This window comes from Phoca vitulina, unplaced genomic scaffold, assembly GCF_004348235.1.
Source record: "Phoca vitulina isolate PV1807 unplaced genomic scaffold, GSC_HSeal_1.0 scaffold8, whole genome shotgun sequence".
NCBI classification, from domain to species: Eukaryota; Metazoa; Chordata; class Mammalia; order Carnivora; family Phocidae; genus Phoca; species Phoca vitulina.
In genome coordinates, this window is record NW_022589711.1 from 42720198 (window position 1) to 42734430 (window position 14233).

General features: G+C 40.6%; 2 protein-coding genes across 2 annotated transcripts in view; both read right to left on the reverse strand.

The window, feature by feature from the left end:
• The window catches only part of HGD (homogentisate 1,2-dioxygenase), a 41497-nt gene extending 39843 nt beyond the window's left edge, over nt 1–1654 (reverse strand). Inside the window, exon 1 of the mRNA XM_032406144.1 lies at nt 1365–1654. Coding sequence (XP_032262035.1) covers nt 1365–1379 — 15 coding nt within the window. The 5' untranslated portion in view covers nt 1380–1654. The remainder of the gene's footprint in view (nt 1–1364) is intronic.
• A 5702-nt stretch (nt 1655–7356) lies between these two features.
• The window catches only part of RABL3 (RAB, member of RAS oncogene family like 3), a 29926-nt gene continuing 23049 nt past the window's right edge, over nt 7357–14233 (reverse strand). The window contains exons 6-8 of the mRNA XM_032406646.1: nt 13660–13731; nt 10133–10171; nt 7357–9578 (exon numbers count right to left, since the gene is read on the reverse strand). Of these exons, the coding sequence (XP_032262537.1) occupies nt 9513–9578; nt 10133–10171; nt 13660–13731 (177 nt within the window). The 3' untranslated portion in view covers nt 7357–9512. The remainder of the gene's footprint in view (nt 9579–10132; nt 10172–13659; nt 13732–14233) is intronic.

Below are 14233 nucleotides of genomic sequence, written 5' to 3' on the forward strand. Positions count from 1 at the left end.
TCCAGATCCATACATCCCACTGTGTCCTGGGTATCTCAACTTGGCTGTCCCTATAGCAGCTCAGATTTAGCTGCAACTCTCTTGGCTCCCAGAACATTCTGGGCTGTCTGCATGTGCTGTACCTTTGCACTCACTGTTTCCTCTGGCCCCCACCTCTTTTCACTTGGCCAATTTCTACTTCTCCCTTAAGACTCAGCTCAGGAACAGCCTCCTTCAAGAAGCTTCTCTTGACCCTACCTAGTCTAGACTGAGTTCCTTTCCGATATTAATCTGTGGCATCAGTACTAACGTATAATATTTGCTGAATGAAAGAATGAGAGTTCTTTTGCAGCCTTTCCAACTCTTGGTCAGGCATGAAGATAAACTCATTTACCTCAGTGTGGAGAGTTTTCAGGATCCCTATCAACTAGGGAAATGTTTGGTTCTTCAAACTCAGCATCAGTTGAAGGGCATTAGGGAAACGCTTAAACTCTGTCTCCTAAAATAAGTCTGCAGTATGGCCCACCTGGCTTGAGTCAAAGTTCTGGGCAGTTCTATTCAGTTCCACATGCATGTGTTGAGCCCTGATGCTAGGTATAGTTTTAGACACTGGGAAAAAAAATCCCTTTACCTGGACTTAAGGCATTCAGTTCATTAGATGCCTTTAAGGCTCCTTTTGGAGCCTGGGATCTGGATTCAGACAAACCAGGTTCTGATCCGGTCTCCATCACCTATAAGCAGAGACCTTGGGCAAGCCACTTAATCTCTCCTAACTTTCCTTCCCTTATTGGTTAAATAGAAACAAGAGTGCCTATATCCCAGATTTATTTTGAGGATTACAATATGAGTTAATTCATTAATAGCACATAACCCACACATACTTTTCAAATGCACATTAAATAATAAAAAGGAATTATTTCCTAGAGGAAGTGCTAGGGCTTCTACTGGCCAAGGGCCGATTGTGGATCCTCAAAATAACTGAATAGATGAAGCAAATCTAATTGGTCGGCTGGAGGCAGTCCAGGAAGCTGCAGCAATGGGAAGATGTCAGGGCGTTGGGCTGGGAAGCAGACAGTGAGAAATATGTCTGACCATGGTGGAGGGGAGCCCTTATGATGTCTACAGGTGCCCAAGACAATATTTCAAATGAACAAAGGCAAGAGATAGACAATGAAGGCTTCATCTCTTTTCTTTATCGCCTCTCCCTCAACCCCCCAGCCCAAGCCTCAGCCATGCCTGTGGACACCATGGCAAAGTCTCTGAACACAGGGGTTTGGAACGGGACTTCGCTAAGTCCTTTCTGACTCTGACACTCTGGAATTCTTGGAAGCTTCCATAGGTTCTGGCTGAAGAAGCCACAGCAAACTTGGCAGAGAGTCTCTTACCTTCAACTCGGCCATTTTCCCTCTGCTGCAGGCGTGATGACTTCAGGAAACGCAGGCTCAGAGAGGGTATGAAGCCAAAATGCCTCTGCTGCTCCTTCAGCCCACTCTCTGGATGTTATTCCCACCACGTCACTGTGCTCACTGGTTAGCAGGCAGCTCAAACTAGCGACAAGAATTGGCCAACTGATAACTAGGGAGAAAGTCCAGCATGCTTATTTTCAAACTGCTTACACAATTGCCTTTGGTTTTTGTTAAACCCGGCTGGTTTTGGAAGAGTTTGCAGAGGCCTATCTTCTCTTCATCTGAGGTAAAGATTAGCCAGTTACGTGTTCCAGTGAAAAGAAGGAGACTTCTTACTAAAGACAGAATGTAAAGCTCTCCAGGAAAGGAACTGTTGTGTGTGGCAGAGGCTTCCCCACTCAGACCAGACTCAGGCCCGGAAGGAAGAGGGCAGGGTGTTCACTCTCTGCAGAGCGTGACAGAATGAACTGTGCTTGGACACAGGTGTTTACACACAACTGCTTGAAACAGGGACAGGGGCTAGACGGCGTCCGGAGGTGCCTCCAAGGGATGAGCTAGGGGAACTCTCTGGAGCCTGAAGCACTTCACTTAAAGCAAACTGAGATGTTTACTACTGTTCCTCTTCATTTCTTAAATACATGTAGTGTTTTTATAAATTCTTTAAGAATCTTGTTTTCTAAAACCTTTACCCTTCTAAAAACAGACTGAGAGATTACTTTCCAGCCACCTTTTCTCTGACTCCCTTGCCCTTCATCGTGGCTCTTCTCCTTAGCCATGGTCAGACATCCACTTCTTGGCTAATTGTATTCAGGAAGAAAGAAACCATATATCGAGTGTCTGTTTGTGCCAGATTTTTCCACAGACATTATCTCATTTAATTTCACAAAAACAATCTTGTAAACTAGGCTTTATTATCAAAAACTTAAATGCAACAGACCAGGCAGGAAACATAGGCTAGGTGGTATTTCAAGATAAGACTTCTATATGAAGCTCCAATTTTTAAACATTGGCAACTAGAACAAAGGAATGAAGGAATAGATAAAACCAATGTGGTAGATTGCAACAATGTCCACAATTTTCTCCCATCCTTGTATGCTTGCTCTTTTGTAATGTTGACGTTGCTGGTCTTCCCAGTAGAAGATGTAGTCTTTTTCTTGCTTCCTTGAATCTTGCATTGGTTAAGAGCAAACAGAACACAAGCAGGGGCTTGAAAAGTGCTTGTGCCTTGGGATTTGTCCATTTCTTACTACTTGAGATTACCATGCCTAGAAGCTGGGTTAGTCTCCTTGAGAATGAGAAACCACACAAAGAGAGAGGTTAGGGCGTTAGTCCTGCACTGACTGCCAGACGTGTGAATGAGGCAATGCGTCTGCTGGATAATGACAGACATATGAATGATCCCAGGTGAGAGCAGCAGGAGAACCACCAGCAAAGCCCAGTCCAAATTGCTGACTCATAGAATTGTAAGCAAACAGAATGGGGTGTTTTATGCTATTAAGTTTTGGGGTGGTTTGTTAGGCAGTGGGAGATAACGGATACAATAATGTCAAGAACATGCATGCAGGTTGAGAAGGTTATGGGCCGCCAGTTTAGATCCTCTGCTCCATATAAATGGGTCTAAGTTACCTCCAGAGGTCCCCAGGCTCCAGCATACTGCAGTAGCAGCAGAATGATTTGCCTGTGTATGAGGCGTTAGCAAGGAGGGGGCCAGATTAAGGCAACAAATGACAGGTTGGTAGCAAACAGTGTGGCTTGATGCCTGAGTTCCAGGCAGTTATAGGACATCTCAGCAGATGTCAGCATAGACAGATGACTTCGTGGTACTATGCAAGTTTCCCCGGAATTTATATACACACCTGGGAGGAAATGGTATGTGTTGGGGGAGGCCCCAGTTTTCCTGAGGCTGTTTTTGTTATTCCTGCAGTATGCAGACTCAAAATAAAAAATGAATTCAAGAAAAAATATTTCTTGCATCTGAGTTTATGAGTTCTTTGGGTCTTAAATCTATCGATCCTGCAAGTTTGTCTTTGGTGGTTAAGGGGAAAAAAAAAAATGGGAGTCAATAAAAGACAAGGAAAAAGCTTTACTGCTTTATTTTTCCATAAACTTCCTATGTTCTTTCCACTGAATCAGTTGTGAAGGCAGATTTAAGGAGTGTTTAAGCTCTTTCCTAAGGTGTGGGAGATTTCTGAAAGAGTAAGAAAGTGGTCACAGATCCCTGACTGCATGAAAATGACTTTGAGGGGCTTGAAAATTGAATAACCTAGCACCAAACTTTATGGATTTCTCCTAACTGGCTTAACTGTGTTTCCTTTTTCTGTTTTTATAATTGTGATGCAATAAAACAAGTATTTGCTTTGTATAACTACTATGTGCCACACACTGTGCTATATACATACAGGGGATATGAGAATAAATAAAACTCAGGAACTATCTGATTCTATGTCTGATGGTTTTCCATTTTAGTTACTGTAACCACACATTCATTGCTTTATTTTACAATTTTTGAGGACTTGCTATGTGCCAGATATACAAAAATGACTAACTCAGTCCTGTTCTCTACTAGAGCAGCATACTGGAGAAGACTGAAATGAACAGGCCATCACAACAGAGAACCATACCTGCTGTGACAGGGAAGGGCCCGGGTGCTATTGGAGGGATTGAGGGGCACCTAGTCCTGAATAGGAGGGCAGGGAAGGCTTCCCAAAGGAGATGATACCTGAGCCAAGTCTCACGGAATGAGTTGGATAGGGCAGGAGCAGAGGAAAGAGCGTGTGCAAACACAGAGAAGAGGAAGGGCAGTGCATTTAAGAACTGTGTTTAGGGCAGAACAGAGGCATCTAGTGAGGGAAGACTGGGAAGGGGAGAGTTTTGGCAGACATCTGGAGCAGGGGAAGAGGGGTGCCTTCTGGGCAGGGTGTGGTTTTTAGCATTCAAAACGACCCCCAGCGGAGAGAGCAGGTTGTGTAGGGACAAGGCAAACATATCCTGAGCCAGAACAGAGTCACAGTATCAAAGTCGTGAGCAACAAGAACAAAGATGCTAAAAACCAGGCAGAGGAGGATAGATTCAGTGAACCGATATAGGGAACATATGAGGTGGAGAATTTGAAAAGGACCAGGAATTGGAGACAACAGGTATCTGCTTCTCCCAGATTCTAGTAAAATTAGATTTACACTCTACAGAAGCTCCAGGAGAAAAGTCAGAGACGTTCCTGACTCACAAGCAACAGGGAGTGGAGAGAAGGTCCAAAACCAAGTGTAAGAAGTGATGATGAAAGCTCCAGACTCCTTCTTTCACTGCACTTCCAGAGAATGCTATCAGGAAGTGTTTTACCCTCCAGCCAGGAGCCTGGAAGATTCTTCTCTAGGACAGTAACCTATATTTTGATAAATAATAAATATAAAAGGTAAATTTTTTCTGGAAATACTTCTTTTAATAAGGTGATGTCTCTCCCCTTAGTTCATATACCCATGAATTAATAATTCTTATTTGTAATTCTTATTTCTGGAATAAGACAGGATTCAGCATCATTTAATCTTATTTTTTGGTTTTACAGATGTGTTAAGAAAATTTGTCATACGTAAGTAGATATGAATGGAAGGAATTTTGTTACAATATCACTTCTCCTTCTAAATTAAATATCAAAAATCAGACAATGATCTATTATTAAACATCATTTTTAATGACCTGTCAACAACTGAGTTAGGTTCTTCTTTAATTTTGTTGCAAGGAAATAACTGGAAACCTGATTGGAAGAGGCTTGGTTACCCAGCTATTGGAATCACTTTTAATTAAATGTTACCCTTTCACTTAGATGTACCTTTTCTAACTCACTCAGAAAGGGTTGGGAAAATAAATATTAGTTTTATACTCCTTCGCCTGTATAATTATTTGTCACAAAAATGTTATTTTGATATTTTGATAAACCAAGCAAGAAGCCTTGCCACGAAAGAATGTGCCGCAGCCTTGGATATTTCTTACCAAAACTCTCTTTGGTTTGTTCTCAGGAACTCTTCCTTGAGAGCTCTGAGTTTTGTTTTGTTTTTTTAAATAATTGTGTGAGTGGAACAAAATCCTTAAATAAAACTAATATTTAGAATTGTCCTTTTGTTGGCATCCTAAGACATTTACATCCTGGGGCAATATACCAAATTCCTAGGTAAGGAAGAGGTTTCTTTTCTGTTGTGGGAAAAGGACGACTGTGAAAGCATGCACAGGTGGGAAGTAACTGGTATCGAGCTGTGTTCACAAGCTGATCAATTTTAACATACATATGCAGATTGATGACCTGGAAAATGATTCCCCTAAAACTATCTGTGCCCATGTACCTCTTGGAGGGGATATTTGTACCCATCCCAGTTGGATGACCACTGATCCACACCAAGAAAGTGGAAAACATTACATCCTGGGACCTGGGGATCGTTACAGGGCAATGCGAAGGAGTGTGACGGGCCCGCAGAGCAATCACTCCAGGATGGACTTGGAGGAGTTACAGTTAGAGGGTCTCCAAGAAACAGATGGAACAGATAGATATACTTGATGGGACTGAGCAAGGTTTTACATCTTCGTTGGGAGTTCAGGGGTTTTGTCTTTGCCCGGTACTTACTGATGGCCTTGGTAAGGCTTAGTGATTAGCCAGCTGAGAAAACAAATGTGGTACAAGAGAGGACCGTGGATAAGATGGCAAGGCATCTTATTAGAAATAGATACACCTGGAATGTAGAACATGGTACTAATAAAAATGGTAGCAGTACATCAAAAACAATCATTTCCTGTCTTGCTGATAGAGGATGTGACAATCATTTCATGATTGCTGTGGCATGTATAACCTTGAAAGAGATGAGTGGCTCAGTTCATTAAGGTGAGATCACGGAAAGGAAGCCCAAGGCGAATTTTGATGAGCTGTAAAGGTGCCATTAAGTAGAGAGTCTACATTCCATATATTCTCTGCTTTGCAATATGAGTTTATTATCTTTCCCAAAGTGTGGATCCTGGACTATTTGCATCAGAATCACCCGTTTTGCCTGTTAAAAATACAAAATCCTGGTGCTATCCTATGTACACAGAATTGGGCAAGTGCGGGCAGATGAAATCCCAAGATTTGCATTTTAAAAACTTCTGCGGATTTTTATGCACATTTGAGTTTAAAAGCCATTGCTTTGAGTCTTTACATGGAGGTGCTAATAGTAACTGAAAATCGGACTCCTTTCGGTAGGCTCCCACTCCAATTTTGCCTCAGGCAAACATACCAGGGAATATTTAAGAGGCTCAGGGTTCTCTCAGGGCTACATCACCTGGAACATTTCCTCTCCTACCACAGTGATTTAACTCAGTCTGGGGACTACAGAGGAATGAATTTTTTATTTCTTTCTCCTCCTTCTCCCCAAACAGTATCCTCCTCTGAATTTTAACAGATATTAAATCAATGCAGACATCCTGTTAGACCTTCAAACTTCTTAAAATAGATGCTACCCCGTGCTTTAAAAATTTCAATTAAACCAACATTTATTAAAAACCCATAGAAGGTCCTCCCTAGGCTGGGTGCTCTGGCATACACTGTTGAAATGGCCACTCGAAAGCTCTGGTCATGGCAGCAACTAGGAGCTCTTCATCTCAGTCTGATGGCCCAGCACATCAGTTCCACATAGTCCGTTTTCAGAATGGACAGATAAACGGCAGTGTCAAGGCACTTGGAGTCCGCCGTAGATGCCTCAAGTTTAGGGACTTCTGAGAACCCAAGATAAAGCTGATATGGATCGACCCCTTTGGGAGCAGCAATTCTTTTCAGAGCACAGACGTGGAGAGGCCAATCCAAATCTTTAGTTGGATTCCAACGAAGGGCCCTGCCACCCTCTGAGGGACAGACGAGTGACCATATGCCTTCACGTCTGGTCGCCTCCACCATACATAACAACATTGGTTAGACAGCTGAATCACAACAGGAAAAAAAATCTTTCTCTATTGCCAGTCACTTGTTCCATCAAGAAAATTAAAGATTTAATTAACACTTTTCAGGAAGTATTTCAGTATTTACATTTGTTCGTTATCCAAAAGCAATTTTGATGAGCAGGTCTCAGGAAATCTTAGCAAAAATTATGCTTCTTTTCGAAGAACTTTGGCTAATAACATAATAACATTCATTTTGGCAAAGAGCCTTGTTTTGCCGCTACTAATACTTGCAGCAAATTTACCTTAGATTAAAGATCATTTTTTCTCAGAAAACTATAATCCAGGGAGTCAAGCCTGACAGCAAGAAGAAATGGAGTTGAGGAGTACTGTTAAGTTTTCAAGGCTGACCCTGAAGCCATCAGTGATGGGTTACTTTTATTTTTTAATAAGGGAGAAAATAAAGAAATTGAGATAGATTTTTTTAATTAAGGGCAAGAAAGAGGAAGAAAGCGGGAGAGAAGGAAAGGGTTGTATATTAATTTTTGCTTTTGTATTGCTGTATTTTATTTTTTCATAATGTAAGTATAATTTTTTTGAATTTATTTTCTAAAAGAGGAATACAAAGAGCTTTAGCTGGTTCAGGTCCTTGGGTGTGCATTTGCTCTCTGCTTCCTACCTGCACAGCCGGTCACAGCAGGCTTGTGCCAAGCTCCACAGACAGAGCCTGATTTGCATAGCTCTCCTTTGGGTGAAAAAAGAAATCAGGGCTAAGTCTTGTGGCTGACGATGGGAAGAAAGACTGGAGAATATTCTAGCTGATGAAAGGTGCTTTAAAAATCCTTTTCCAAACTCCTCCAACTGCCTTTCTAAAAGCACTGGCTAACATTCTTATTCTAAGATCCTCTTTTAGCATACCTTGATTTCCAAAGTACTTCTGAAATGTAATTAAGATGGAAGAGAAAGTGGATTTAGTGTTTTTTGCCTAGTTTTAAAATGAGAAGCTGAAATTGTGTGCTTATTAGTTTTTTTTAATATGGAACAAAATCAGCAGTGCAAAGACCTGCTGCAGAGCCAGAGCAGGAAAATGGGTGTTGAATAAGGCAGCAAATTGCAGTTTTTGGAAACGAGGTCTCTATATTAAAGAAGAACCAGGGCAGAGAGAATTAAACAAGCAGAAAAGATGGGTAAAAAAAGTAACGATGAACAATTATGCATACGCACACATACACCACCACCCTCAAAAACGGTGGATTATGAAATCTAAGAATCCTAGTCCATAATTCATGTAAATGTGTTGCTGTGGAACTTATTTTTACTTCTCTCCATAAATACATTGTTGACACAGAGAATAATATTCTTAGTTTACTGACTACAGTTAAGAGACATTTCAGGAGCTGACTTTTCCTTAAAAAACACAGAAACCCAAGAGGCTATAAATCTCTCTTGCTGCCCTCGTGAAGGTCTGAGATCTCACCCTACCTATTTCCAAATAAAAAACAGTAAGACAGTGCAGACATCTGGAACCTAGAGTGAAGGATTTAGTGAGCTCTCCATTTCTCGGAGAAGTCTTCTTTTCTGGTACCGCTGTTCTCTATGTATTATTAATCTATTTATATTTAACTCCACCTAGGAGTCCGCCTCTTCTAGCCACTGAACCTCTTGCAAAGGAGAGGAGAGGGAAACAAGGGCTGCTATTCTTAGGCATCCTTGTGTGTGATGAGAGGGGACACAATTAAATAACACCCTTTTGCTTCTTTGAAAATGACAGAGACTGTTTGGGGTGCACGACCCAGGGCTGGCTAACATAACCTTTCCCCTCAAGAGGGTAATACAACACAGATACATTTTGAAGTACTTAATTAAGCCTCCAGCAAGGAGTGTGGGAAAATTACAGATCCATAAAAACCTTCCAGTTCTGGGAAGAGTAAATTTTCTCCGCAGCACTCTGTCATTGCTCATTTACTGCATCATTTTGACAACATCTCATATTTCCATAAGGCTTTTACATAATCTATAAACAGGGACAGAAAGGTGAGGAACAGAGAGGACGGGGACAAAGTTTGGACCTCCCACACAGTCACTTCCTTTCAGCTTTCCATTAAAGGGTGAGGCTGAAGGGTGGTGGTATTTTAAGATGATTCTGCGAAAAGGCTGAAACATTAATAGTCAACACGGCAAAAAGGAAGCTGTGCACAACGCCACCGCTTGCTCACTCTTCCAGACGATGAGTGTAATTCAGTCATAATGAAGGCTCTTTAATGTTCCTCCCCCAAACCTCTTCCGATCAGGAAAGCCTGGAATCTGTAGGCAAGAAAGAGAATCACGTTAAGTCTCAGCACGCAGAGTTCAAATGCTAATAGCCTTTACCATTTTCTCCCTTATTTTCTGTGTCTCTATGTCGGCCTGTTGTTCCTTAAAGAACCATCCCTCTGAGGTTTTACTCAGATCAAATAATAAAATAAATTCTACCAAAATGGAAAACATTTGCCAACAAATTGGTGATACTGTCATCTAAATCAGGGAAGATGAAGGTGAATCTCAGAACATCCACCAATTGCACTTTTATCTGAATTGCCTGCATCATGATGGGTTCTGCATATATACTTCTGGAGTCTTAAGCAAATGATTTCCTTCTATTATTTTATAATATAACCTTATTCCAGCACTCTTTTTGTTTCTTAGAACCTTATTTTCCCTTGATCTGATTTTTTTCCTTTTGTGTCAAGCAGGACAGAAGAAAATGCTTGTGCCTACAAAAGATTTCCCCTTTTTTTTTTTAACCACTTCTAAAAGTAAATTTGGAAATCACCTCTCTCCAAATTTAAGAACCCACTTTACCAAGAATAGATACAGACCTGATTACCTTCTCTTAGAAAGTATCTCTTCTCTATGACCTGTGAGAAACAAATAAAGATTTTAAGGGCTTAGCAAACATCCCTGGAAAAGTGGTTCACTGCAGTTGCCACTAATGGGACTAAAAGGCATATATCCAAATTAAGAGTCTTTTCAATAGTTATGGACATCTAGTACAATGAGTTACATCTAGTGCTAATAAGATCACGACTGTGGGCGTATTTCCATAAAAGCTTGCCTCATTCCCCAAAGCATTAATAACAGATCAAAAAATAAATAACACTCAAAAATGACTAAATAATCAGAGAATGACATAGTAACTCATGCAGTTCCCGGTGTTCAGAAGCAAATCTGGCTCAAAGTTTCCTAGCAATCAGCCCAAACACACAAAATAGAATCCATAAAAGCAGATCCCTTTTACTACTACAATGGTACGGCTATTCCTTACAAAGGAGTCTCTGTAATGTAGTGAACTGCCACATCCCTGGGGTAAGCACAGTGATAAATTCGGTAGGTCCTCAATGAAGACCAAAAGCATTCAATGAGCTTCTTTCCATGGACTGAATCTGCACCCTTAATTCAGTAGTTTCAGAACTGTCTGTATTTGGTCAGCAGGAGAAATGAGGTAAAGCAGTGGATGTATCTGCACAAATCCATCACTACTATTGCAAAAGCTTTCAAAATATATGCCCTAATATATTGAGCTTAAATGGGTTTAGAGTTTAAAATTCAGATGATAGAAAATAATTTCAAAAAATAATGAGGGGTACCTGGGTGACTCAGTTGGTTAAGCGTCTGACTTCTGGTTTTGGTTCAGGTCATGATCATAGGGTGGTGAGATCAAGTCTGCTCAATGGGGAGTCTGCTTCTCTCCCTCCGCCCCTCCCCTGTGCTCACATGCGTGTGTGCGCACACACTCTCTCTCTCAAATAAATAAATCTTTAAAAAAAAATAATGAATTCTGTTCTAACACTTGAGAAACTGTAATGTTTGCAGAGGCAGTATGATTTTCTTTCCACAGAGCTGTTGTGATTAAGAAAAGCCAATCAGGGGCGCCTGGGTGGCTCAGTTGGTTAAGCGACTGCCTTCGGCTCAGGTCATGATCCTGGAGTCCCTGGATCGAGTCCCACATCGGGCTCCCTGCTCGGCAGGGAGTCTGCTTCTCCCTCTGACCCTCCCCCCTCTCATGTGCTCTCTCTCTCTCATTCTCTCTGTCTCAAATAAATAAATAAAATCTTAAAAAAAAAAAAAAAAAGAAAAGCCAATCAGTAAGAATACAGATTAGCTGCAGATTAAGACACTGGAATCCAGAATTATGAAGCTAAGAGTTCCCTTCAATAAGAGCATGGCATCTTCTTCCAGGGCTATGCCACCCTGCTTTCACTGCCTTGATGACCAAATCATCTGGATTCTTTCTATCTTTGAGACTATGGCTGGGTTCCTTTTAGCTACAGGAGACCCAAGGTAAGGTTGCATTAACTGGCCCCAGAGGTAGAAAAGCTGGTTTGTGATTAGCATAGATCTCAAGATGCTCGATCCTACAAAAACCAAGAAGAGGCTGCCTTTCTTTCCCTCCACAGCAAGTCAGGAAAATCCTATCATTCTAGAGTGGGGTTGGAATTACTACTAAAGGGAGTCTGGAGGAAGAGCTAGATTCCCTCTTGGAAAATAAATCTTTATACTAAATTCTGGAAGATACGACTGAAAACTGGGCAAAATTTAGTTGCCGGGTCCTGTGGTTTCAGGCAACCACCCTAGTCTGGAGGTCAGGCCAACCTCCTAATCCATATACCTTTCATGGCGATTTAGGTAATGAAAGAGAAGCTACCTTTTTGCTGTTGCTCGTAATTCCCTACTCTCAACTTGCAGCGTCTTCTCTTACCAAATCTTGCTCTCTTCTTAAAACTCACCAAGATCCCTCTGATTTTTTTTTTAAATCAAGTCTTGGCTGACAACTCGGGTCACACTAGTCTATCACCCATTGTTTCTCTAGGATCTAACTTACTACATATTTAAAATTTTTTTATTTTTTATTGAAGTATAGTTGGCATACAATATTTTGTTAGTTTCCGGTTATTACAACATAGTACTTTGACAATTATATACATTGCAAAATGCTCACTACCATAAGTGTAGTCACCATCTGTCACCATACAAAGTTATTACAATATTATTGACTATATTCTCTGTGGTGTGCTTTTCAACCCTGGGATTTATACATTTTATAACTGAAAGTTTGTATCATTTTATTCTCTTCACGAATTTCCAAATTAACAAATTATTAACAAGTTGAAGCACCATATTGTGGAATCTTTCTGTGTCAGACAAAGATCTATATAAGTTGCTGCTCTCAGGGGACAGAAGAAAGTATCAGATGGGGACATGGGTCTACACTAAACGGCAGCTCTTAAGTTTGAAGTCTGAAAATAACGTGGAGAGAAAATATGGTCCTTTGCAGTGCTTCCCAACATTTTGCATGTCATGGCACATTTAGAAAATACGAATATTCGTACAGCACACTGGGCTAAATGAAGGGGCCTGCCGATCACTCAGCCAGGGGGACTCTGGTTGCTTGAACTGAGGGACTCGCTATGTCAGCACACCGGTACTGTATCTGCCACACTCCAACTGGGAAGTTGTGCGATGAAGCAAAAATTTCCCAGTGGTCTAATATTAAACAGGGAGGGGTGTGGGGCTTATCTTAACATGGCATAATGGACAAAAGGGCCAAATATTAGGTCCCTAGATGGTAAAAGAAAAACAATTCATAAAAAAGAGCTATGAGAAGGGCTGTGTCTTTCTTGTTCCCTTAAAAGGAAATGTAATACAGAAATTAATCTTTTTCCATAATACATACAGAAATACATTCTCTTTTACTTTACTATGTCATGTCATACATTAGGCAAACACCTTAAACTTGGTCAACACTATGTGTGAGGCAGCCATACGGCCTTGTGAAGGAAAGACAGACAGTGCTCTAAATTCGCAGTATGCTGAGTCATTCTACATTTTCATTCCAGTTCAGGACATAAGACGATGCTAGCAAGAGTCAATATTTGGAACGCAAGTTTTCTGATAGGGAAAATCAGGGAATCTAGGAGATGACATAACCTTAAAAGTAAAGGTAACATTTATGGGGAGAATAATAATAGCTGAGAGAGCAAAAAGAACTCAGGGCTTCAACTGAGCAGAATCTCCTGGGTTCGTGGGGGTTGAGGGGATGTGAATAAGGACAAAAAGAGCTGGAAAACAGGAAAACATAATTTGTTTTAAGGAGGGAAATCAGGTGTCTTTTAAAATAGCTCATTTAAATCCAGTAGCTCTCATCCTTTGCTTAGAGAACACCGGTGATAAAATAAATACGTCAGCAGGCCTTGAGCAATTATACCAACAGATAAGAGAGATCAAAACAAGTATTCAGGCTATGAAGTTCAGGACAAAGGAATAAAAGGACAAAGCATTCTACAAAGAATTTAAACCCTCATAATATATAAATTAAGTTTAAAAAAAACTTAATTGAAGCTATTACCTTATCAAAAAACCTACTGAGCTTGACAGCATTGGAAGAACCTGCAGCTAAGTACCGTGGATTTGTGCAATCCTAGAAGATAAAACACAAGATGCACCATTAAAAGTTAAGAAACATAAGCTCTTTGTTAGTCATTACTGTTCCCGTTGCACATTTCTATAATAAAATGTTAGGCATCATACTCTCATAAAATAGTCAAGTAATTTTCAAGTTATGACGGCACAAAGCAAAGAGGAAAGTGCTAAAGGAAGGTAAGGCCACGTTTTGCTATTTACTGAATTTAAAAGGACATTGAACCAATGTATTCATCATCAAATAATTCATAAAGGAAGACAGGATTGCTAATCTTACTAATAACAAAACCAAGACGTTAATCATGTGACCTACCTACATTTACCCTAAAAGCAGAAACAGAGCCATTAAAAACTGTTAACACTTCATTTTTTAGTACTAGTTACCCACCGGCATCATCTAATTAAGTACTACGCAGTTCATACAAATAGCAGGAATCATGAAAATACGGAGTTAGGGGAGCAAAGAACACACAAAACAGCTGCCAGGGATTTCTCACTCA